The sequence below is a fragment of the Mustela nivalis genome (genome assembly GCF_964662115.1).
Source record: "Mustela nivalis genome assembly, chromosome: 3".
NCBI classification, from domain to species: domain Eukaryota; kingdom Metazoa; phylum Chordata; class Mammalia; order Carnivora; family Mustelidae; genus Mustela; species Mustela nivalis.
The window spans coordinates 81,453,858-81,480,644 of NC_139022.1; the positions used below are offsets into that span (position 1 = coordinate 81,453,858).

General features: G+C 42.5%; 1 protein-coding gene across 7 annotated transcripts in view; it reads right to left on the minus strand.

The window, feature by feature from the left end:
* Positions 1–26,787, minus strand: part of ARHGEF28 (Rho guanine nucleotide exchange factor 28) — a 317,255-nt gene that overhangs the window by 126,896 nt on the left and 163,572 nt on the right. For 6 of the 7 annotated variants that reach the window (XR_014310177.1, XM_082724969.1, XM_082724974.1 and 3 more), the window contains 3 exons: positions 26,084–26,156; positions 12,355–12,407; positions 11,633–11,693 (listed from right to left, as the gene is read on the minus strand). Coding sequence is in view for 6 of the 7 variants with exons in the window: in XM_082724969.1 (XP_082581095.1) it covers positions 11,633–11,693; positions 12,355–12,407; positions 26,084–26,156 (187 nt within the window). In the remaining variant the exon portion in view is untranslated. The remainder of the gene's footprint in view (positions 1–11,632; positions 11,694–12,354; positions 12,408–26,083; positions 26,157–26,787) is intronic. The other variant, XM_082724972.1, reaches the window with a different exon arrangement.

Sequence of the window (26,787 nt, forward strand, 5' to 3'; positions counted from 1 at the left end):
CAAGGGGACAACACATTCATATCTCCAATGTCACACCCACTCAAGGACATGGCATCACGCATACAGCCATCCCAAGGTTTAAATGATTATTTTTCTCCCTACCTCCCTATTCTCTCTTTTTTTTTAAACAGAGCCCAAGAAGTTGCTTTCACATAAAATGGACATGAATTGGGAACATGGGGCAAGCACTATTGTCAAACATTGGGATTTTAGGATGCCACCATTTCCTAATGCCATCTTACTTTAATCATAAGAATACTTTTTATTGGGATGCCTGGGTGGCTCAGTTGGTTAAGTGACTGCCTTCAGCTTGGGTCATGATCCTGGAGTCCTGGGATCGAGTCCCGCATCGGGCTCCCTGCTCAGCAGGGAGTCTGCTTCTCCCTCTGACCCTCCCACTTCCCATGCTCTTTCTCTCTTTCATTCTCTCTCTCTCAAATAAATAAAATCTTAAAAAAAAAGAATACTTTTTATTTCTTATCTATCTGTATTTCCTTGGTTTACTTTAATAAAAAAACTTGCATGTATTTTCAGAGGTTTTTACATCACCCTACTACGTAAGGGGGAAAACTGGATGTACCCTAGATATCCATCAAGATGACATTACTTACATTACGACATACCCACATATAGTATAAGAATATCCAAAACCCTAAGGGCAGGAAAGTTGATTTTTTTTTTTTTTGAAGATTTTATTTATTTGACAGAGAGGAGAGATCACGAACAGGCAGAGAAGCAGGCAGAGAGAAAGGGGAAACAGGCTTCCCGCTGAGCAGAGAGCCTGATGCAGGGCTCCATCCCAGGAACTGGGATCATGACCTGGGATCATAACCTGAGCTGAAGGCAGAGGCCCAACCCACTGAGCCACCCAGGCGCCCCAGGAAAGTCGATTTCTGAACAAAGCAACATATTTAAGAATTACATTGGCAAGGTTTCTGCCAGCTATCAGTTTCTATTCAGATGATACTTTTAAGGAAAAAAAAAAGACTCTTGGTGTCTTTCTTTTTGTTTCAAACTTTGAAATCCTTGGCATAACCTCAAAGAAAAGAAGCAGGACAAACAGGCTAAATGTTTCTGAACAATGAATTAGGAGAAATTTTGACTCTATCATGGAGGCAGCTTGAATCCTGGGTGTGAGGGGTCTAGAAGTAGGAGAAGAAAGGAGATGAGCAATAAGGCTGCAAAGAGCAGGGGCAGAGGGACAGTCACGTGTCTTGTCATAGCCTTAGGAGAAAGAGATTCCTCAGGATGAGAAGTACCACGGCAACTGGGGAGAGCAACATCTACATTTTAGGGTTTTTTTCTGCAAATGTTCCCATTCCCATTTTCCCAAAACTTCCCCAAAAGTATCTTACATGCCACAAACTTATTTTTGAACTTAATTTTTTAATCCATTTGAAAATTCACAGTTCAGCTTACTGTTCTTTTTTTTTTTTTTTTTTTAAACATATAATGTATTATTGACTTCAGGGGGCCAGGTCTGTGAATCACCAGTCTTACACAATTCACAGCACTCACCATGGGCTTGTATATGGTCATTCACATGCATAAAAGTGAACCAGGAGATATAAAAGGAGCAAAAAACTTAGTGTTAACGTGAACTCAAATCTATCAATTCCAAAGTTCGGAGGCTAAAATTCCCACAAAATGTAATAGATAATCTCAATTTGAAATTAAGAGTGGCTGATCTTTTTTTTTTTTTAAGATTTTTATTTATTTATTTGACAGAGAGAGAGAGAGAGAGCGAGCGATGATAAGTAGGCAGAGAGAGGGGAGAAGCAGGCTCCCCACTGAGCAGAGTCCGATGTGGGACTCAGTCCCAGGACCTGAGATCATGACCTGAGCTGAAGGCAGAGGCTTAACCCACTGAGCCACCCAGGGGCCCCAAGGGTGGCTGATCTTGTAATATATGCTACTAGAGTATCATTACTTCTAGGCCCTTTCAATGAACAGATTAAGGAAATAGCTCCGCAAGTGCCCTGACCTATTTATATACACTTATCTACAAGTATTTCTATATGCAACCCCACATATCTATGTTAACTAATCATGTGTGCATACTAATGTGGCCAACTCTAATTCATCACCACACAGAACATTCTAGCCTCCTCCCCTTCGTTATCTACCAACTCCCACCCACTCCAACATAAGGATAATGTCTATAACCCATTTGCTTAAGTATTCATTTACAGTGCACCTTTACAGTAGTATAAAAATTGTTAACCTGTATCCATGTGAGAAACAACTTCCTCACCTAAAGGGCAGTGCTTATGCACATTAATTTGCCCTTATTCTTACAGACGCTATCTCATTTCCAAAGTTACTGAGGTCTGAAAATTTCACATTCTACAATGAGGAAACTCATCCATTTTTAGTAATTAGATTGTTTTGTCACATTCTGCCTCCATCAAAGGATCCTCCAACTTCATTTTTTTTAATTTGCACACATTAAAGTTTACTTGGGTGCCATAAAGTTCCCTGAGTTTTGACAAATGCAGTGCCATGGAACTACCATTAGAGTATCATAAAGAATACTCTCACCTCTCTAAAACAAACACCACCACCAAAACCCACTATAATGGGAATGTGTGCAAATGACAAGGAAGCCAACTAGAAGAATTCCCCATTGCCAAAGCTAGACCACTTCTCAACAACAAATAGAGCAGTGTTAAATTACTATGCAAAGTGTCAAATACCCATGAATGCATAGTGACATAAATGACTGAAGAAACAGATGGGGAAGTCTAAGTCTCCCACACAGAAGAGTTTCCAGTTATTTATTTGCCCACAAGAAAGTATACAGAGGACACTCCACCCCAAAAGTATGGCCTGCACATCTTTCCAAAGAGTATGCAAAGAGTAGTAGGGAAGAGTAACTTTACAGTGAAGAAAGCTGACCCTACCTCCACCACTAATCAAGGTCATCATTAACAGTTTGAAGTAATGTTGATGGCATAGACCATTGATAGGATGAAAATGGCATTCTACCTCAGTGGTCTTCCTCCCAAACCCATAACCCCAATATAATGATGGGGAACACATCAGAAAAATAGCATTGTGCAAAATATCTGACCAGTAGTCCTAAAACTGTCGAGATAATTAAAAACATGCAAAGTCTGAGAAATTCTCACTGCCAAGAGGAGCCTAAGGAAACATGGTAATATAATATGGTATCCTGGAGAAGATCCTAGGATACAAAATGGAAATTAGATAAATCTAAGGAAATCTAAATAAAGTATGGACTTTAGTCAATAATAATATATCAATACCGGTTAACTCATTTGAACAAAGTCACCATAGTGTATGTTAATAGGGGAAGACGGACATATGGGAATTCTCCAAAGTATCTTTATAATTTTTCTATAAAACTGAAATTTGTTCTAAAAATAAAACTCAAAAAAAATTGAAAGGATGAGGCAAAAAGTACAGAATCTATGTTCCCTCGATGGATGTTTGTGGAATTCATACTAAAAGACTGCATCACTTTATTATATACACAGAATTCAAGTTATGCATAAAAGTCCACTTTCTTTTGCCTAAGGTATTATGTGAAGTAACTGTGTAGCTCTGACAAAGCTAATTAGACATTAAAAGATGTGCTGAAACAAATTTTAATTTTTCACAAACAAATAGTGTCTCTTGTAGTTAATAGGTTCCCAGGAGGCAACCCCGGTGAGAGGCTCCCATGTGACCCAGAGGGTAGGAATGTCTACCTCAGTGAGATCACAGAAATCTTATTGGCAGATAAATCTCAAGAGCATGGATGAAACCCAGCTAGCTCACTCTGTCTTCTACTTAAGTTCTAGATAATGTTAGCTTTACTCTGTGATTTTTTTGTTATTTTGATTATTATAAAGAACCATATTTAGTACTGGATCTCCTGTTCAATTTGCGATGGTACCACTTCTCTCTATACATTAGCTCACACACATCCTTCCACAAAATCTCATACTATGAAGAATAAATTCCATTTGGCTTTCTTGCTCATGGCTGAAGTAAGGGGCCATATTTCTTAACAATGTCTTCTCAGTTAGCCACTCTAAAAGTTAAACCAACTTGTCCAAATAAATTGTTAGCTTTCATGCCCGGGAACAAAAGCTCTAACTTAACTGCCCTGAAGTCCCTTCCAAGAGATTAACCACCAGTACTCAAAAAAGAGCAAGCCTAAACTCACATAAGCACACTTACACACTGCTACCAAGCCCTGAACCCAGTGATTCTTCTGTGAGAGCAATGCCTTCATTAAATATCTGGACACACTGGTATACTCAAGGATTTCAGCACAAGAAAAGGGGAAGAATCTGTGGCTGGAATTTTAAATTTCTATGTAAAAATTTTAAATACTCTTTCTAGAACATATGTCCTATTTTTCATTTGTTTCATGTTTTATAAATAAGTAGTTTCCTTATTATTTTATTTTTGTCTGAATTTTATAACATAATTATTTGACTTAAACATCAAAATAGAATCTTTCGGGATGGAGCCTATGTGATTTACTCATTCACTAAGCTAGTTTATTTGGACTTGAGGATCTCAGTTTGGAGAATCAAAATTTAGAATTCATATATAATGAGGAGAAGATGGTTTCTTTAACAAATTATGTTGGGAAAACTGGACAGCCACATGCAAAGAATGAAACCGAACACTTTCTTCCATCACATACAAAAACAAACTCAAAGTGGGTTAAAGACCTCAATCTGAGACCTGAAGCCACAAAAATCCTTGAAAAGAACACAGGCAGTTATCTCTCTGACATCAGACATAGCAACATTTTTCTAGTTATGTCTCTTGAGGCAAGGGGAAAACAAACAAACTATTGGGACTATATAAAAAAAAAAATTTCTGCACAGTGAAGGAAACCTCAACAAAACTGAAAGGCAACTTATGGAATTAGAGAAGATATTTGTAAACGACATTTCCAATAAAGGGTTAGTATCTATAGGATATAACTGAACACCCAAAAACAACCCAATTAAAAAATGAGCAAAAGACATGAACAGACATTTCTCCAAAGAAGAGTTACATATGACCAAGAGACACATGAAAAGGTCCTCAGGATCATTCATCATCAGGGAAATGCAAATCAGAACCACAGTGAGATACCACCTCACACCCACTGGAATGGCTAAAATCAAAACCACAAGAAACAGCAAATGTTGGCGAGGTTGTGGAGAAAAAGGAACCCTTGTTCACTGTTGGTGGGAATCCAACCTGGTGCAGCCACGCTGGAAAGGTATGCTTGTTCCTCAAAAAATTAAAACTCAAACTACACTACAGCTGAGCAATCACCCTGGTATTTACTTCAAAATACAAAAATACTAATTCAAAGGAATACACGCATCCTGATGTTTACAGTAGCATTATCTACATGGCCAAAACGTGGAAGCAGCCCAAATGGCCACTGACTGATGAATGGATCAAGAAGATGTAGTATGCAAACACAATGGATTATTATCCAGCCATAAAAAAGAATGAAATTTTGGAGCACCTGGGTGGCTCAGTGGGATAGAGCCTCTGCCTTCAGCTCAGGTCATGGTCTCAGGGTCCTGGGATCGAGTCCTGTGTCAGGCTCTCTGCTCAGAGGGGAGCCTGCTTCCTCCTCTCTCTCTGCCTGCCTCTCTGCCTACCTGTGATCTCTGTCAAATAAATAAATAAAAATCTTAAAAAACAAAAAAAGAATGAAATGTTGCCATTTGCAACAACATGGATGGAGCTAAAGAGTGTGATGCTAAACAAAGCAAGTCAGAGAAAGACAAATACTGTATGATCTCATTCATACGTGGGATCTAAGAAACGAAACAAACAAGCAAAAAACAAAACAAAACAAACAACCAAAGGAAAAAAGAAAGAAACCAAGAAAGACTCTTAATTATAGGGAACTGTTAGTTGCTGGAGGGGAGGTGGGTAGAGGGATGGGTGAAATAGGGGATGGGGATTAAAGAGTACACTTACCACGAAGAAAAAATAAAGTGGAAAAAAAAATCAAAAATTTAAAATTCAGAGAAAAAAACTGCCATCCCCCCACCCCAGTTACATTTCAGAAATTAAGCTTGGGGGCGCCTGGGTGGCTCAGTGGGTTAAAGCCTCTGCCTTAGGCTCAGGTCATGATCCCAGGGTCCTGGGATGGAGCCCCACATGGGGCTCACTGCTCTGTGGGGAGCCTGCTTCCCCCGCCTCTCTCTGCCTGCCTCTCTGCCTACATGTGATCTCTATCAAATAAATAAAATCTTAAATAAATAAATAAATAGATTAATTAATATAAAGAACAATGCTTTATTCACCTTGCACAAGAAGAATATGTCCAAACAATGAAGCCACACATAGAACAGGCAGAACACTGATGGTAAAAGACCCAGAGTTTGTAACACTCAGCAGAATTCCAGTAAGTCAGTAATTTCTTCTACCAAAAACAATGTTTAAAACCTCAGCAAGTATAGTAAGGAAATTTCATGGAAGTCAGCAGAAGGAATACGAGTCCCAAATGACTTTGAATTCCCCATGGTCTTGGGATGTTTCTCCATTCCTAGCACCAGCCCCTTTATTTCAAAATCAAATCACTGATAAGCTTGGGCTTGTGGTAAAGAAATGAAAACTGCCCCCCCCAAGGAATCCATAGAAGATTCTGTAGCCTAGGGGAGAAAGATTTGCCAAAAATCAGACTCCAAAACTTCTTTTTCAGATGGTTGAGAGCACTGCTAAGTTCCCTTCTCCCTGACACTTTTTAAATATTCCTTCCTGTTTCATTTAACATTCTTGAAATCTCAACATGGATACACATGTGTTATTAAATAACAGCCAACAGAGGGCCCACTTCTACTGACATGGGTCCTAGATTTTTTTTTTTTTTTTTTTTTTAAGATTTTATGCATTTATTTGTCAGAGAGAGAGCGAGCGAGCCCAAGCAGGGGAAAAGGCAGGCAGAGGGAGAAGCAGGCACCTTGTAGGACTTGATCCCAGGACCCTGGGATCATGACCTGAGCTGAAGGCAGATGCTTAACTGACTGAGCCACCCAGGGGTCCCACGGGTGCTAGATCTTAAGATTCCCTACTGTTTGGAATCATCTCAAAACTCTTCCCACAAACAACTTAAAAGCCCTGTTTTATATGCCTGTATAACCTAGAGCATTAATTTCATTTCTAAACTTTTAGTTAATATAAGAGAAAAAAGACTAACCCAGTTAGCCCTATTTATTTGGTGGTTTACACCAAACCAACAGGACTGACTACAGAGTCTCCATGTATCTTACCACTGAAATTCATGGGCTTAGACCTCTCCCAGATAGATCCACAAACAGGGATCCCAAAAAAGGAGTTTGGACTCCACCAAACATTCTGTTCTAGGGGGCTGATCCTCTGGATCTTTCAATGATTTCCTTCCAGTTTCTGTTTACTGACAAACATTTTTTCCTAAGCTTCCTATGCAGCACTTTTGTTTCTCCTTCTGGGTCTTTTCTGTAGTCCTGAAAGTCTGTGCTATCTGGGTGAAGCAATCTGAAATCTTCCACTTCCAACTGATCACTTCTGTCTATTTCTGCTTCCTTCTCTTCATGATTGTTCCAGATCATTTTTTTGGATATCAGGTCAGGTTTCTTTCCCCGCCAGCTTTGGTTCATCTGTCTCCTTGTCACCCACACCTCCCAGGCCCCAACACCTACTAACAAAAAGATTAAAATATTTTCTTTTTCTCATGTTACATATAAGTAACCAACAGTAATAGCAACGAAGGGACCCAAAGTATTAAAGAATAATTGGGGTTTGAACCTCCGCATATACTGAAAATTGGGTCAGTCTATAAAATCAAACAATACATATTATAAAAAGAAGAGATTTTCTTCTCACTGATAAATACTTAATGACAAAATCTAAGACATTTTCCCCTTCTTCTTAGAAAAGTAAGCCGTATCTTCTGTAGAAAAATATAGAGAATCAGTTTAAGCTACCTACTAAAACAGAACTTACTTATGGCATATAATGCTAAATGAATAAAGCAGGACACAAAATTCTATTGCTTACATTATCACAACAATGTAAAAAAGAGATGCATCCAAAAATACTGGTAGGTAATACACAAAGTTTAACAGGAGCTTCTTTGGGCGGGCAAACTATAGGAGTGTTTTCTCTTTTCCTATGGTTTCTAAAATTCCCAGTCTTATTACTGTGAGCATTTATTGCTTCCACAACATAAAAAGGTTATTTTTTCCGTAAGTCTTATTTTGGTACAATATTCTATATAAAATCTTCTCTGGCCCACTCTCTGCCAGCCAAACCTAGGGTAGTAGATTCAGCCATGCTTCCTGTGCAGAGCTGCAAGGTACTGGGTCTTCCCAAGCACAGAACCAGGATGCCAGCCAATTCCATCACCACCCCCCCTCAGGTCTCTACCTCCCTCCTATCTTGCCGCTTGAGAAAAGTTAAAACATGCTCACATGGTTCTTGTTTTAACCAATCTGCTTCACCAATCCTTCATTTTTTTCCATCCAAATAGTCACACAATGTACGGCTACAGGTAGGTAAGTTTCAAGCCACCTTTTTTTGTCCAATGCAGGAAGTGGTGAATAAATTATTGCAGGAAAATCAGCATCAGTAGTGTCACCAAATCTGGTCTGACACACATAACTTCACTCACACTCTGGAGTATCACTTGCTAAGATAGCACGAGGGTCACCTTCCAGGAGCTTCTGTAATTCACCTGCCACAATGGCACTCTTGTTTCCCAGTCCTCAAGGACAAACTTCACTTTTAATTGAAGTCTTCATTTCTAACGAGGCACACAGTTCTACTTTTTCAAATTCAACGCTTTCAAATTAGAGTTTACAAGACAGCAACTGTATCAAGCCATTTGCCACTTGGCTGACCCAATGATGGTTTTATGTATCTTCATTTACGGGTGGGATTCCAAGAAGGCAGCTGAAGCTCACCATCCCTCCATATTCCTACACCTGCCCCCTTGGTCCTGCTTGATGTCCACTCCCCTTCTCCTTGGCACAGCATTTGTAGGGGCCCACTACTGAGCTTCTATTTTTTAATCCTATTTAGTCCTGCAGACTTGAGCCAAATGGACCCTTTCTTCCTTCTTCATTTCTCTACTGACCCATCTCATCTATGTTTTCTAAATTCATATCCTCCAAATGCTTAGCCCTCTCTCTCCATTCTACATGCCTACAATGTCAAGGAAGCACACAATGAGAAGTTCTGGTCTGCAGCCTCATAGTACCCGTACTGGATCGCAGGCCTTCAACTCATATTCTCCCCTTTGAGGCTCTTCCAGCATCCACAGAGAGCAGAGCCATCACTCCTGCATGTCCCCTTACTACTCGCTGAGGTGGTTCAGAGGCACTGGCTTGGATGAGCTTACTAGCTGTTATCCACCCAAGACATCATCTCTGCAATCAACAGTTCTTTTCAGTGTGTGAACTAATGGCCAGTAGGATTTTTAATGCTCTGGTGGTTAACCATACAAAGGGAACTTCCAGGGTAATAAACTAAAGTTATAAGTTAATTCCTCAGCCACACTAATCACACATCACACACACAGTAGACATACGTGGCTACCAGCTACCATTTTGAATAGTACAGATATAAAATAAGTTCTACTGGAACAGCACTGATGTTGTTTATGAGAGCATGCTAAACCAACATCATACCATTCTGAATAATACAAGTCAGCAAAGAAATTAACCTCAACCCCACATTTATCAGCATGTCCTTGGAGACTGAGTGGAATGTACACACACATAAAATATCACAGCAGTTTAGAAGTGGCCTTGTGGAAAAGCTGTTTCCATTTCCAGAATCCAGCATATCATCCAACTACTGCTCATTGCCTCCTGTCTTGTTCTGTCCCAGAAGGTTCTTTTAAAATCGATTACCATTTTCTTAGCATAAAGTCAGGTAACTTTTTTCAAACCAAAAAGATTAAATGAAGAAAAAAGCCAATGTTAGCTTTTTTCTTTTTCTTTTTCTTTTTCCCTTTCAAGGAATAATCATTCGTGGCCCTTTTCATAACTCGCTGGGGATTAAAGTCACAGGAGTTTGTCTCAAATCATATATTATGGTCCTCCTCAGACACAATGATGCTACTAACAAAACACACGGTTTCGGGCAGGCTACTACACTCTCCTTACCACGGGCCTTCCTGCCCAGTAAATGTACCAGTTTGAGAATGGAGTTTTTAACAGTGAAAATTAAAATTGTCCTATGTAATACTTGTAACAGCCAACACTTCTCCCCCACCGCCAGCAATTTGTCTCGGTAAACATTCTTCAAAGCTAACATTCCTCAGGGCACGATGCAATCTGTAGATGAGACATCCTGTATGCGTGAGCAACAGCTCTGCTCCTGGATTTAATGGCCTACTAGAGTCATTCAAACGGAGGTGTTTGCTTTCATTGCTCCTTCCTCTTCCCCTCTTCTGGAAGTACATTATTCCCCTTACCTTATATAGCAGATGGTAAAAGTGTGCAAATCGCCTGGTGGAGTTTAAGTTTCTATTTCAATTTCAGTATTAGTACCTCTTTTTAAGGAGGTTGGGCAAACACCACTGGCTTGGAGCCAAGCTACCAGCCATACAGTCAATGGACGCTGATGGTGGTGCTTCCTCCTCACCCTGCTTTATTCTTCATGATCCACGCCCTGCCATGTTGTCACTGCTCTGCCTGTGCCTGCCAAATGTGCCAAAGACACTCCACTGGCCTCCAGTGAGACCTGTGTGCCACGAACTTCCCAGACCCAGCACCACCCCCACTATTAAACTCACCCTGGGGATTATCTTGTTCTTCCCCCTTTTATATCAGCCTGAGCACTCCTCCACCACCACGACCACCACCACCCCACTCACTTCCACTCAGCCCCAGAGGTCTGCACAGACCACCCACGGGCCCACAAGAGACATCAGCTGATGGCCCAGTTTATGTGCCTCCAGCCTCCAACTGCTTCCTCAGGCTTGAACTCAAAGGGAAACTATGCAGTCCAGGTTAGCCCCCGAGAACTAGCAAGTGGCCAAGGAGCTCTGGGGATATGTCCTCAGGAGATGTGACCTAGAATGTGTGGGCAGATGAGAACGTCCAGTCCTGGGGAAAAATCACCGTCACCCTGCCAAGGGATCTCCTGGTGCCCCAACCCACACGCAGTGACAACATCTGGTACTTCCTCAGTGTCATCTGCTCAGCTCCAAGGGCGCCCCCAATTGGGCATCAAAATGGGATAGCAGTAAGCCTGGGGTTTCAGGAGGAAGGGAGTTAGGAGTCTCAGGTCCACCACCTGCTGTCTGCCAGGGGCCTCGGTCACTTCACCAGAAAATGAAACTGGTACCTACCTCAGAAAAGTTACGAGGTAACTAACACAAGACTAGTCCCAAGACAGAGTCCAGCTCAGAGGTCAACTGGTCAGGCAAAGCCTTTATTGCTTTGTCTCGACTTGTTTTTCAAAGGATTGTAAGTGAATCCTCAACCCTTGAACTCAGAGTATTTTACCTGCTGCTGCAACAAAAATGTATCTGTGTTGGTTTCAAAAACTAGACAAAGCTCCCAGGAAGGAAGGTTTTATTTTAAAATTTCTTTTCTTCCAGTCCTCTTTATACCCAGGACTGGCATACTCTGAGGAGTACAGGGGAAAGTGCTCTTTTGGAACATACCCAAATCTAGACGGTCCCGGTCTTCGTGCTCATTTGGTTGAAACACCAGGTTTTCCATGTGCTGGAAGAGATGAAGTCAGGCAGGGTTTTAACAGAATTTACTTATGGGCCCCAATTCTGTTGATTTTTATCAACTCATGAAAAGCCACCTCAGAAAATATCAATGAAGACATGTCACATGTCTCGCCACACATCAACAAAACTAGTCTTGTGCTTAATTCGTATTATTCAAGAGCTACGAAAGGGAAGGACCTGCCCCACGAGGAAGCCCTCCCGAGGTCCTTCTTCCCAGAGGCTGTCTCCTGGGCATACTCCTGCAGCCACACTGCTGGCAAACATCTGGAGCTATGCATCTTTAAAGAAAAACTTGTTTTGGAAAATGTGTATAACGATCTTGCATATATACAAGTGCAACCCAGAAAGACATCCAGCTTGGGTCATAAAGAACAGAGACCGAAAATTCAAGTTATTCTGAAACTAATGATGTATTTTATGGTGACTTAAAAAAAATACATTTTTAACAAATTTTTTCAAATAAATAAATAAATAAATAAAAATTTCAAGTTTTTCTGAACGTGACATGGTCTACCCTGCTGGAGGTTTGTTTTTTATTTTTTTTGTGGGGGAGGGGAAGTAGATTTTTTTTCTTACCACTAGATCTTCACTTCTACAGCAGCTCTGGGGGAAAGTTCCAAAAAGAAAGAGGGGCAGAGAATCTTTACCTTTACATTCTCCTTTTCAGGTGATGATCTGCTGGTTGCCAAATTCTTAATCTCTGCAAAAGGAATGATCCTCATCAGGATCTGATAGGAGCTTTCATTAAAAAAAAAAAAAAAAAAAAAAAAAAAGGAAAGAAAACCCAAAAAGTAAACAACAATTATTCATGAATTGCCCCAGAAGCTGTCTTTGAGGAGCTAGCCTAGATTAGGCTTCTTAAAAATCAACTCTCCACAGCCCAACTACCACACTCTGGTAATATTTGTGTGGACTGAGAGGTAAACAAGCCCAGGACCTCTTGCAGGAAATCCTGAGGGGAAAAAAAAAATCATTAAATCAACAAATGCCCCTGATTCAAAAGGAAGGCTGCTCACAGAATAAAGGCTCTTCAAAATAGCAGAGATTTTAAGAACATGACTGGTACCTACCTGAGGATATCCCACATGTCTAGTTCCTCAAATACCACAGATTTCATGTTTCAAAAGGCCAGATGAGGTCTGGCCTTTCCTCGGACATCCCTGTAAGTCCGCAACACCAGCACAACCCTTTGGCTCCCACCGCAGAGACTGTTGGGCTGAGCACTGACAGGCCCCAAGCACACTGGGTACCCTTCTTCTGAATAAAGACTTTCCTGGAAATATTAGTTGTCAGGATGTTCCAGGCTAAACCGGAAGGCTCATTTAAGGGGTATTTTTCTCCAGGTCTGGACTGGTTCTTTTCCCACCGAGTTGCCCATTAATAAGAGCCACTGTTGTTGATATTTAACCACCAAAAGCAGGTTTGGGGTTGGGGAAAATAAGCACTGGACACTCCTAGCAAGGGAAGATAGCTAAGAAACCTTACCAACAAGTGTATGAATATACACTACATGGGCCCAAGGCCTCCTCTGGAGCCCTCAGCTGCCCTGCCTAGTGCCAGTTCTGGGGAATATCCCCTAGTTTACCTAGATAGGTCCCCACTCCACTTTGCCAGTCAATTAACTGAAGTTCAGACCTCCCGGTAGATTTATTCAAGCTCCTCTTATTGCCAGGCACCAAAGCTAGGAGGTTCACTCAAGTTCTTACTTAGAAAAAGTGTAAAGTACTTCCCTGACAGGTCATAGTAAGGCAAGGACAGAGCAGACGTGTCAACTTTCTCACTGTCCTGAATGGTTTTTTTTTCTTTAAATGTGCATAACACAGCCATCAAAAGAAATGAAATCTTGCCATTTGCCACAACATGGATGGAACTAGAGGGTATTATGCTGAGCGAAATAAGTCAATAGGAGAAAGACAATTATCATATCATCTCCCTGATATGAGGGATTTGAGAGGCAACGTGGGGGGTTGGGAGGTAGGGAAGGAAAAAATGAAACCAGATGGGATCCGGAGGGAGACAAACCATAAGTGACTCTTAATCTCACAAAACAAATTGAGGGTTGCCAGGGGAGGAGGGTGTGGAGATGGTGGTTGGGTTATGACACTGGGGAGGGTATGTGCTATGGTAAGTGCTGTGAAGTGTGTAAGCCTGACGATTCACAGACCTGTATCCCTGGGGCTAATAATACATTATATGTTATAAAAAAATAAAAATAAAAAAAATAAAATGTGCATAACAGAACCTGGGCATTTACCAACAAATAATGAGGTATTTATTCTCCACAGTTTACTGCTATTGAATCTATAATCCTTATTAGCCCCTTAGTTCAAAATGAAACAATAATAGCTTCAATTTCACATGGTCCTGTCAACTGATGTCAGCAGGGATTAAGGACCTGCGGACACCCAGCCTGGGCAGCTTCTGCTCTCTGGCGCCCCCACCTACCTATAAATGCACATCCCACACAAGGCCTCCAGGTGGCAGCAGAGTAGCGTTTGCAGAACAACGCGGCCCGCACTGGGAATGCCAAAATGAACCAGCTTCACCCTTCCAAAGACTGCTCCTCAGGTGCCAAAATGCAAAACCTTAACATAAAGCTTTCTGCCCATCGCACAGATGCAGACACTGATGGGGAGCCCCTGTAGAACATACAAGGGATTTTGTTTTGAACACACATACCCAAATCCTAAAAAGTTGGCTAGGTGGGGAAAAGAGCGCCAAGATGGTGAAGAAAGGGAGGTAAGGAGAGCCCAAGTTTCCACAGAAACTTCAACCTCAGCAGCAAGAGAGTCGCACACATTTTTATTTCACGACTGTAAAATACCCCTTTAAAAAAGCTGTTTCAGGCCACATGCTCTTGAATTTAGGATTCTGCATTTCTAAAGAATTATGTACCTAGAGCATTGATGAAAAGGAACAGCACATTTTGCTCGATTGTGCTAATGCAGAAGGCTACAGCAGCTGAGAAAACCCGGCTTGCAGTAACAGAAGCAGTGTCACCACAACCCAGTTTCCTGCCCCTCTCAAAATATCACTGTTTGCACACTGTCAGCCTACAGTTTTCCGTATCATCTACTGCATTTTTGTTTTATTTCAGGTATAATCTAATTAAAGGCAACTTTGCCACAAACTATATCAGAGAAGGCAAGTGTTTATAAAATTTGTACTTCATCACTTTAAAAATAGCTTTCCAAGCTATTAAACCTTTATGCAAACATTATTAAAAATATTCATGACAGTGTATAGATTCGGAGTAATAAAGTATCTTTAATTAATCTGGGACAGCAAACAAGTACATCCTAGAGCTTTTAAAGAACTGGGCACTCATTTGACCGGAGTTTAATCAAATTGCTCTCGGAGAGTTTCTGCTAAATGACTAGGATCCTTTTACACTCACTCCACTGCAACACCAATCAAATCACTCATTGCTATAGCAACCTCCGGGCAGAGATAATGATATCAGTAACTTCAAACTCTTCTGTTTTAAAGGCCTATTAATCTTGCCTGCATGGCCCACCCAGGATTATCCCTTCTAAATCCGATTTACCAAACTTAATAGACTTGTTTTCTTATTGCCAAACTATAATGGAACAATAAATAATCTCTAATATTCATGTTCACTAGTGACACTGCACCAGCAAACAGGGTTTTCAAACAATAGGGGTAAGTAGCTCTGAGATTACTACCAGGGTTTTGTTAAGAAACAGATTAGCCTAATAGATCTCAACTCTGTGTTAAGTCTTACTGTCCCCTTTTTGAAAAATGGGACCACAGAGGCTACACTTGGGCAAAGCAAAAGCTCACACTGAAAATACAGGATGGTTGGTATTCTCCTTAACTACCCTTTGCTATGTCATCTGACTCCTCGTAGGAAGGAGGCAAAAAAAAAAAAAAAAAAAAAAAGAATCATGATCAGAGCCAGCCATACAACTACTCCTGCTTCATTCCTGGTTCAGGTTCAACTGTGCACAATCAAGTTCCCAAGAGGGTTAGATTGGCAGGGCATCATCAAAAGTAGAACTGAAAAACGAGGGTCCTGCTCTCAGCTCACGCTGCTTCCTCCACAAAGGCCCAAAGGGACTGAGAGCAATGCAGAGTCTGTGAATGGATCCTTTTCTCTCAGCAGATTGAGTTCTGGGAAGGCTAGGTCCAAATTGATTTTGGCCCAACCCTTGAATCCCCAGTGCCAAGCGAGTGCCTAGCATAGTAAAGGCACTGAATAAATGCTTCTCTCCTCCACCTCAATCTGGTGGCCCAAAAGAGCTGATGAGATGTAGGGAATCATTAGGCAAGCTCTAGGTCAGGACAGGGAAGGGAAAGTTGTTCGCTTTTTTGAAATACTAATTGAAACACTTTGAATACCAGCACTGTTTATCACAACTTCTGAACTGCCAGACTGAGCAGACAGATGAATGCTTTTCCCTTAGCTGCCTCCCACCCCTCCAGCTAATGCTCCAAACCACCCTTTCCTTTCCAATTAGGCACTGGTGTTTCCCTTCTAACAACTTCAGTTTATGACTTCAAGATTTTATCCTACTATGTATCTACTATTCACAAATCCCAGAGAACTAAAATGGCAAAGGAGACAAATTTTAAGAAACTCTCCTACTCTTTCACTCAGAGACTATTATAACCCTGGGCCCTTTTGTTTCAGTATCCTGATTTCTCCATTTTTTCCTAAAAGTGGGAATACGGTAAAAACTATCTTTTGGGGGCACCTGGGTGACTCAGTGGGTTAAGCCTCTGTCTTCGGCTCAGGTCATGATCTCAGGGTCCTGGGATGGAGCCTCACATGGGGCTCTCTGCTCAGCAGGGAGCCTGCTTCCCTTCCTATCTCTCTGCCTGCCTCTCTGCCTACTTGTGATCTCTTTCTCTCTCTCTCTGTCAAATAAATATAAATAAATTAATTAATTAAATAAAACAAAACAAAACAAAAAACTATCTTTTGGAATCCCCAGTATAAATATGGACTGGGAGAAAGGATAAGGCGATTATCTGTAGAAATATCAGCATAAGCCTCATTAGTCTGTAAGCCCCAACAGCCCATTCAAAGTGAAAAAGCGTTGCTGGGTCCCTGCTGAGCCACAGGATCAGCCAGGGAGAGGACATCAAGGTAGAGAAGAAATTTCTGCCCTAAAGCAACTCCCAATGGGTTATTTAAATGTAATTTTCATACTTGCACTCTACATCCTTTCAAAAAGAATTTGACATCTTGTTTTAACTTTTTTTTTTTTTTTAAGATTTTTATTTATTTGACAGAGAGAGATCACAAGTAGGCAGAGAGGCAGGCAGAGAGAGAGGAGGAAGCAGGCTCGCTGCCAAGCAGAGAGCCCGATGCAGGACTCGATCCCAGGACCCTGAGATCATGACCTGAGCCAAAGGCAGAGCCTTAACCTACTGAGCCACACAGGTGCCTCGTTTTAATTACTTTTTAAATTTAAATTACTTGTGGCACTTTTTATGAGCCACAAAAAATAATTAAGAAAGAAAAAAAAGGGGCGCCTGGGTGGCTCAGTGGGTTAAGCCGCTGCCTTCGGCTCAGGTCATGATCTCAGGGTCCTGGGATCGAGTCCCACATCGGGCTCTTTGCTCAGCGGGGAGCCTGTTTCCTCTCTCTCTCTGCCTGCCTCTCCATCTACTTGTGATTTCTGTCAAATAAATAAATAAAATCTTTAAAAAAAAAAAAAAAAGAAAGGAAAAAAAAATAAAACCACTGTTAATGTTTTAGAATATACTTCTTCTCTACATGCATATTTTTTAACAGCTTTAAGGTATAATGTACTAATGCCCCATTTAAAGTGTACAATTCAATTATTTTTGACATTCAGAATTTTGCAATCATTACCACAATGTGAGAACATCTACATTACCCCCAATAAGAAACCCTGCACCCGTTAACACCTACTACCCCTTTCTCCCCAGCTGCCCCCAACCCACCCCAAAGGCAACCACCAACCTTCATTCTTTTTTTTTTTTTAAGGATCTTATTTATTTCTTTGACAGTGAGAGAGATCACAAGTAGGCAGAGAGGCAGACAGAGAGAGGGGGAAAGCAGGCTTCCTGCTGAGCAGAGAGCCCGATGCAAAGCTTGATCCCAGCACCCTGGGATCATGACCTGAGCAGAAGGCATAGACTTAACCCACTGAGTCACCCAGGCACCCCAACCAACCTTCATTCTTAATGAAGTCTTCAGTCTTAGTGGATTTGTCTGTGCTGGATATTTCCTATAAATGGCATCGCACCACAAGCGGTCTTTTGTATCGGGATTCTCTCACAGAACGTAATATTTTTAAGATTCGTCCATGTTATCATCCATCAGTAGTTCATTCCTTTTCATTGCCAAATGCCAGTCCACTGTATGGACGGACCACATTTTATAGATCCACTCCCGACAGACATATAGGTTGCTCCCGTTTTTTGACATTTAGAATAATACTACTATGAACATTTGCATACAGGTTATTATGGAGAAGGAGGTTTTCATTCTATCTAGGAGTATCATTACTGGGTCATATGGTAACTATGCGTATTATGTTTTTATAATATTGTTTGGGGTTTGTTTTGTTCACATCTCCAGTGTGCATTCGCCCACTCCCCGTAAAATCTCCAACAGTGAAGAACTTACGGGGCAGAAAAAAAAGATGCTCAGCCCAAAAATTTGGTTGCAACTACCACATAAGCAAAAGCTCTAAATCATGCCATCTCACACTGAGGTCATGAGGTAATTTCCCTGATTTACTCAACTGCTTAAATAAATGAGGCAAGTCATACTGGAAAGACACAAACAACATTCAGTTTTATTTCGTGGATACTTTTCTGTCCCTCTGACCTCCCACTTAGATTCTATTTAAACTCAGGAAATAAACTATTTAGCTATATTTTCAACTTAAGCTTATTTCAATTGTATTAGACTCCTGATACAATCAGGCTCCATTAATGCTAGTCCTTGCCTCTAGCCTGCTGATGTGACCCAGCTACAACCAGTATCCATCTGAACAGAGTTTGTTATATCTGGATGAGTTCTGAAGAAGCTGAGATTCCTTCCAGCTCAAGCTAAGATTCTCCTGATAAGTGGGGGGAGGCAAGGAGAAGAATTTATCTTCATGTGTGAGAAAACACCAGTATTGCAAGAACAAACAAAATGAGCATCATATCAACTTGATATCCTATTTTTATCCTTGGCCCTTTGATGATGAAACTCCCTCTCTTCTGTGGGTAGGAGGAGAAAGTAGATTGGCAAAGTCAGCCTTTAAAGGAAGCACAGAAAAAGCTGAGCTGTTCTGTAAGATGAAATGAACAATTCCAAATCACTTACCAGGGCTGGAAAGTAAGTACATTCCCTGGGTATGATTTGTATTGTCTCGAAAATGTTAAAATACTTGACATTCAGGTGAACAACGCTGATCAAGTCCTTGGATGGATATTCCATTGTGGGGTTAAGATAAGAACTCCACATCCAACTGAGTAACCACCCCCACAGATCAGCCTAATTGCCATCCTGAAATCCCCAACACTGCAGGTCCCAGCAGCCGTCCTGGTGGAAAGGACCTGCATCTTGACAGACATCGGAACCATATTCATCACTTCTAAAAAAAAGCACTCAGTTACAGTATTTAAAATGAAGGCTCTTGGAAAGGAAATCTTGCATTGGAAAAGCCCTCTTGTTTTCCCCATAATTCACAGGAGACACTCAAAGAAGGAGACTCCCCCACCCAACTCCCTCTTCACATTTCACTCACCCAGAGCACACAGAGAAGGGCTGCATCTTCATCTAAGGAACGGTTCAAACAAAAAAATCTGCTCACCTTGTTACTATGGCAGGAAGAGCTACGTCTCAGTATCCCAACACATGCATGATTACCACCAAATCCACCCCAGCACGTGTTACAACTTGCACTTGTAACTAGCTAGCTTTGCTACGATGCTTCCCCATGGCTAAGCATCAACAGGCAGATACTAGTCCGGAGGCTCTAGCTGTATTTGCTCATTTAAGCCTCACTAGAATTATTAAATGATACGCCCAAGTCATCATTTTGCACAAAAGGAAACACAGCTGAACAACCTGCACCATGTCCAGAAGCCAGATCATGGCAGAGCTGAGGTTCCAGCAGAGTCTGCCTGTAGCTGGTGTGTGTCATCAAGGCATGCCTGGACATGTGGGTCATAAATCTTCCTTGTAAGAACTTTATGAGACAGGTCAGTCATGTGGAAGAAAGCTCATTTCAAGGCAATGATTCCAATTTTGCACTTCTCCATCACACAAATGCTGGAGAGACATCTCCACCAGCAGCCCCAAGACTATATAGCTGAGTGTTCTCGTACCTAAGGGTGGTGGATAGGTTACAGGCTGAGAGGTCAGAGTACATGGGCCTGACCTTCTGACTACCTGGGCAAGCTGCCTCACCTCAGACAAGTTACATGATCTCTCTGTGCTGCCACTTCCTTGTGCATAAAATTGGGAAAACCCACTCCCGACACCCAGAAATGTCCCTCTCCATAACCACTGGCCAGTGCATGCCATGAACGCCCCAACTTTGCTCCGCTCACAGCAGCATTCCCAACACCTAGAACAGTGCCAGCGCTCCACAAATACTGGAGGGCAGTTCTGTAACAGTCAGCTCCTCGAGATGAGGGTATTTGCCTTTGCTATTTCAGTTACTGCTATGTCATCAGTGCTTAGAACACTACCTGTCAGCAAGTGAGCACTCCAATGTTCACTGGACAGGTAAGTCAGTGAGCCTGCAGGACACTCGACGGCCTGCCTGGGCTGTGTCTTGTGCTTGGATCCACAGACTATCCCGCCTTTCTCACGGGGTCATGAGATAGAAGCCTCTCTGCCCTGCAGGGAACTTCCGCTTCAGCCCTGCAGAAATGGGAGTCTGCCTCCCGTCCTTTGTGACTACATCTCAAACTCCAGTCCCAGCTCCCCCTTTCCTTGTGAATGAAAATATGGAACATAATTAATGGAGAGAAAAAGGGGGGGGAGGGACTATTAACACAGAAGTTGAGACAGCCAGTCACACATGGGTTTGGTTTGATCTGGTTGTGGTTTCTTTAATTAACTACACAAGAATATGAAACAAAATGGAGTCACGTAACAGTCAACGGGATTGCGGTGGTTCTGTTTTACAGCACCAGAGACTCAAGGCAGTCAGGAAGCTTCCAAACAACACCAGAAAGCGCAGCGGGGTGTGTGGCGAGGCACGGGTGTTCTCGACAGTCAGGACAACTACGAGTTTTACAAACACAGACACCCCAAGCCCAGCTCCCAGTGTGAGCATTACCTACTACTGTACTAACGGATGTGGAGGACCCAGGTGATGGTGAAAGCGCAGGAAAGGGCAGGAGCAGTGGACGTGAGAAAGAGCAGCGACCACCTGTTCCTTACCCAGACCACCTCCATGAGATGGTCCAAGAACCGTGACAAGGGCATTCTTCCATGAACCATTGAGAGAACTTTTACATAATGTGGCACAGGAGCCACGATGGCAGGACTTAACTAGAAGCTAAAAAACATTAAAGGTACTCTCGGCTTCCACAAGGAATGGGGGTTTCATAGATGGCATTTTCAACATATTTGGTCAAAGAATCCTTATTTTTCAAAGCATCTCCCGCGACTGGGGCTTTCACAATGCTTGTCAGGAAATCCTAGAATAGGATATCAAATAGGAACAAAGAAGGCAAGGGACAAGAGAGTCAGTTGGTGGATTAATACTAATAATTAGCTTACTCCTCTGAGCAAATTAAAAAGGTGAAGACGTTTTGGTCATTTCGTCCATTTGGAGTAACTGCCCATCCTTCTGGGAGTATGATTATAGTTACGAACTATGGGAACATAACTGGCTCGCTGACAATAATGACACCATTTATCACCCTAATGGGGACAGGAAAGCCCTTCTCCAGGACAACACTCTCATCTTTTAACCGATGGCAGCTACAGATACAAGCTTAGGGTTTCCTCCTCCACTCTCTGCCCCTGGAGAAACATAAAAACATGATCTCTTAAGAATCTTCTAGTAGGGGGAAAAAAAAAAAGAATCTTCTAGTACGGTTTCATTTATTTGTGGAGCATAACAAATAGCATGGAGGACAAGGGGAGATGGAGAGGAGAAGGGAGTTGGGGGAAATTGGAAGGGGAGGTGAACCATGAGAGACTGTGGACTCTGAAAAACAATCTGAGGATTTTGAAGGGGCGGGGGGCGGGTGGGAGGTCGGGGTGGGTATTATAGAGGGCACGGATTGCATGGAGCACTGGGTGTGGTGCAAAATAATGAATACTGTTATGCTGAAAATAAAAAATAAATTAAAAATAAAGAATCTTCTAGTAGGTCATGAAGGGAAAGTTTGCTTTGGGGGTTTAAATAAGAAGGGGGGAAAAAGCAGACTTTGACATTCAAAATGCTTTGTTTTTCCAGTTGAGTTGCCTACAGGTTTATGAATGGACAAAAACAGAGTAGTTTCTCTTTAGTTGACTACTGCCCTCTGCTTGAACCTGAGGACAGTCTCTAATATTTCCTCCAAAAATATACAAATCAAAGCATTGCCTAGAAGGTCTACCCAATACACACACACAAATGACTTGAAGTTGGAGCACTTGAGTTGCTGTCTTCTGCTTACTGCCTGCATGACTCCAGCTGTATTACTTTGGCTGCTCCTAGACCCATCAAACCCAGCCCATCTAAAATGGGGTACATTTTTTGCCATGATCCTGCTTCCTGTAAGGTCTATCCCAGTTAGGGACATACAAGGACTGAAGGAATCACCCTCTTCTCTCACCACTGACGCACCACCTTCAGGGCAGTCCCCACCTGTCCCTACCTCTCCATGATTATTACACTGCTGTGGTGCAGACCCTCTTCTGTATTACTTACAGCAGTGTGCCCCCCCCCATTCTCCCTAATCCCCGCCAAACGCTCCAGTCTGCACCCTACATTCTCACAGCAGCCTTTTGAAAGTAATAATCTAACCTGATTTGCTTGAAACAGCTCCCACAGCTGTCAGGGTGGAGCTCCAGTTCCTTGCCTTGTGTACAAGCCAGGTCACTATGCCTCCCTCCCAAGGCTGTTTTACTGGCAACACACACACACACACAAACACACACACCACCCCTAATCAACAGGAGTACAAAATGATATGCATTTCCCTTGATGCATCGTGTGATTCAGAACTCTATATTGCATACATTTCCATTGTCTGGGATTTCTTTCCTTCTGTATGATCACAGCTCCAGGGCCACCTCTTCCAGGAAGATTTCCCTGACCACTCCACCATCCCACGCCACAGATTCCTCACACCAATATTTGTATATGACTCCTGCTGGACTTACCATAATGTGCTGGGGCAGCTTGTTTTTCTGCCCCAATCCCAACTGTCAGTCCCTTAAGAGCAAGAATTTAAACACTTGGGGCGCCTGGGTGGCTCAGTGGGTTAAGCCGCTGCCTTCGGCTCAGGTCATGATCTCAGGGTCCTGGGATCGAGTCTCGCATCGGGCTCTCTGCTCAGCAGGGAGCCTGCTTCCTCCTCTCTCTCTCTGCCTGCCTCTTTGCCTATTTGTGATCTCTCTCTGTCAAATAAATAAATAAAATCTTAAAAAAAAAAAAAAGAATTTAAACACTTATTCAGACCCTGCTTTGCTCTCAATTAGTTTAAAGGTGGATTAGAAGGGAAGAAAATACACAAGTAAAAATGACCAGAAAACAAAGCAAGGATGAGAGCTTCATAAATAAGGATCACACAAAAATGCAGTCAGCAGTACCCTACACATATACAGGCCAGAAACTTAGTACCAAGTTTTTGGTTTTTGTCAACCAGCTACAAGAAAAACACCTGGTAAGTTACAGGCAGAGCAATAAATGCAAGTCAAACATTCAGGAGAAGGCAGCATTCCTGATAGGAAACCAGAAACAGGTTTCTCCTACAGGTTTTTAGGAGAAAGCACAAGGTGACCCACCACCTCCTTAGGCAGGCAGGAACTGCCCCCCTGCAAACTCCAACCCACCAGTGCATCATCTAGAGAACACAGATGTGAGGGCAACTCCTAAACACCAAGCCCCACTGCTGAACTTAATCCAGAAGTGTGTGTGGGATGGATGGGCCCCACAGACTTCCAACAACCTGCTAAAAACCTTCCTTACCCAAGACTACTTTTATTATTTTTTTTAAATTTTATTTATTTACTTGACACACACACAGAGAGAAAGAGAGAGAGAGAGAGAGAGAGGACAAGCAGGGAGACAAGCAGGGAGAGTGGGAGAGGGAGAAGTAGGCTTCCCACTGAGCAGGGAGCCCAATGCGGGCCTTGATCCCAGGACCCCAGGATGATGACCTGAGCCGAAGGCAGACGCTTAACCATTGAACCACCCAGGTGCCCCATCCAAGACTACTTTTTAACAAACATGGGGGCCAAGAGTTGAAGATTTTACACCTGACAAATAAGTGAAATCCAACTCGTTTATGTTGCCAGACACAGGCAGAATCAAAACTATTCACCAGCAGTCAATTTTGGTGGCTTCAGGGCAAAGATATTGCCCTACTTTTTCTCCCTAACCCCAGCATCCAGCATGGTGGTTCTCAGCCTTATCAGACTATTATCCCTTTACACATAACAGATATTTTATAATGTCTCTCCACTCTCCTGAAATGGAATAATATAACCATACCTTAATATATATGTCCTCATCCTCACACATAATTTCAAAAAATAAAAAATATTCTAAAATATAAAGGAAAAGGGAAGACTTGATAATCAGATAATACATATTTCAGTATATAAATTGTTTGCCCAAACTACCTTATAAGACATAATGACAACGTCAGATTCCTACAACTACTAAGATTTGGGATTAAAACCAAAAAAAACAAACAAACATGAAATCAGAATCTGTCCAAGAAGTCAGGACTATTTAAGAAAAAAAATAATAATGTTCCCCAGAGGGGCGCCTGGGTGGCTCAGTCAAGTGTCTGCCTTTGGCTCAGGTCAAGATCCCAGGGTCCTGGGACTGAGCCGCATACCAGGCTCCCTGCTTGGCGGAAGGCCTGTTTCTCCCTCTCCCACTCCACTTGCTTGTGTTCCTCTCTCACTGTGTCTCTCTCTTTATTTATTTATAAATAAAATATATAAATAAGTTCTTTAAAAAATATGTTCCCCAGAATCAAAACTTGTGTCTATCATGAAGACTTGCTAACAGATCAGACTTACTTATATACGGAAAAGGGAAAAAAAATTAAAAAACAGACATGAAATGCTCCTAGAGCAAATAATACATTATATGTTAATTTTAAAAAAATGTGAAATGAAGTCGATTGTGTGCCCAGAAAAACTGCCACATTGGAGAAAACAAAGTAGTACAGGATTCCTGCAGATGAGCTGGGTTTTATATACAACTGAGGGATCAATAATGCATTATTTTCTTAAAGATTTTTTTTTTTAATGTACTTATTTGTCAAAGAGAGAGAGAGAGAGTACAGGGGGAGAGAAAGAGGGAGAAGCAGGCTCCCTGCTGAGCAAAGAGCTCGATGTGGGGCTGAATCCCAGAATCCTGGAATCATGACCTGAGCACAGATACTTAACCAACTGAGCCACCCAGGTGCCCCTCAATAGTGCATTATTAAGAATATAGCTCTTGGGGCACCTGGGTGGCTCAGTGGGTTAAAGCCTCTGCCTTCGGTTCAGGTCACAATCCCAGGGTTCTGGGATCGAGCCCCGCTTCGGGCTCTCTGCTCAGCAAGGAGCCTTCTTCCTCCTCTCTCTGCCTGCCTCTCTGCCTGCTTGTGATCTCTATCTGTTAAATAAATAATTTTTTTTTTTTTTAAAGAATATAGCTCTTGCTGGGGACTCCCCAAGTAGCTGTGTACGCTCAGTCTCGGAAGCCCTATGAGGACTGTCAACATCTGTGTGGGACCACCTGGGTTGGGTATGACGGTCTGCACCCTGTGGCTCATCCAGCCGCCCCTGCCTTCAGGCCTACGTGCCAGTGGTCATCTCCATCCCCTTCAAGACCAACTAGCCCAGGGCAGAGCAGGGCTCCACAAAGATGGAATGAGCTAAGGGGTCAGTGACTGAGGAAGGACAGCCATATTCTCTTTATGTTCAAACTTGAACATGAGAAGACAGTGAGTCAGGAGAGTAGCCTTAAGATCAGGAGGGTGGCAAGGCCTGGTCAAGGGCACTCAGTAAATGCTAATTGAATAAAAAGTGGCAGCAGATTACATCGTTCAACTCTGCTAGAGCAAGCAAGGTCCTTGTGTCCCACAGTCCTGATCCTGTTTGCGAGTCCCCTGGTCCCTGCCACCTTCACAGCCCACTTCAACCACCAGTTAATTTGTTAGTCCTCAGCACTTTCTGGGTTCCTTGGGGTGGGAAAGGTGCCTGTGTACCTTCTTCAGTTTCTGCAGCACTGGATGGTTTGTCTCCTCTTTCCTCTGGCCTGGCTTCTTGATCTTCAAGAGTCTAGGGAAAGAGAAAAAAAATAAAAAAGTCAGTGAAAACAATCAGTGGCTTTATATATGTGACAAGGAGATGGAAATCACAAACATGGGTCTGGGAGCTGGGATGGGCCAACCACTCTGGGGAGGTCTGGAAAGACAGGGTGGGTAAAGCTGCTTGGAGTACACATAGGCAGCACCCAGGAAGATGAGGAGAGACACTTGGGGGAACCGAGAGGCACGGGCTACAAATGTCCCTGCCATGAATCTTCTAGTGTCCTACATCACAAGCAGAAGGGCCTCAGGCACATAATGCATGAACCAAAAAAGGGGCCAGAAGAACTGCAGGTGCCCATCCTGAGCAACCCCTCCCCATGCCATAAGACACAGGAATCTGGGGGGCAGGACCCCCATCACAGGGAGGACCCAGGTTGTGCACAGGCCTTGCTTGGCAGGCCAGTGTATGCTGGTGCAGGTTGACCTGGATGAGAGCAAGTTGGGGGCCTCAGAGACAAAATGCCCTCCTGGAGCTCTTAGCATTTTCTTTTCAAATGGTTACTGCCCGGTCAATGAACGATGAAGAGCCACAGAATTATATACTGATGTGCCAAACAGTGAAACAGCCCAACACTGCATCCACGCATATTCCCAAGCAG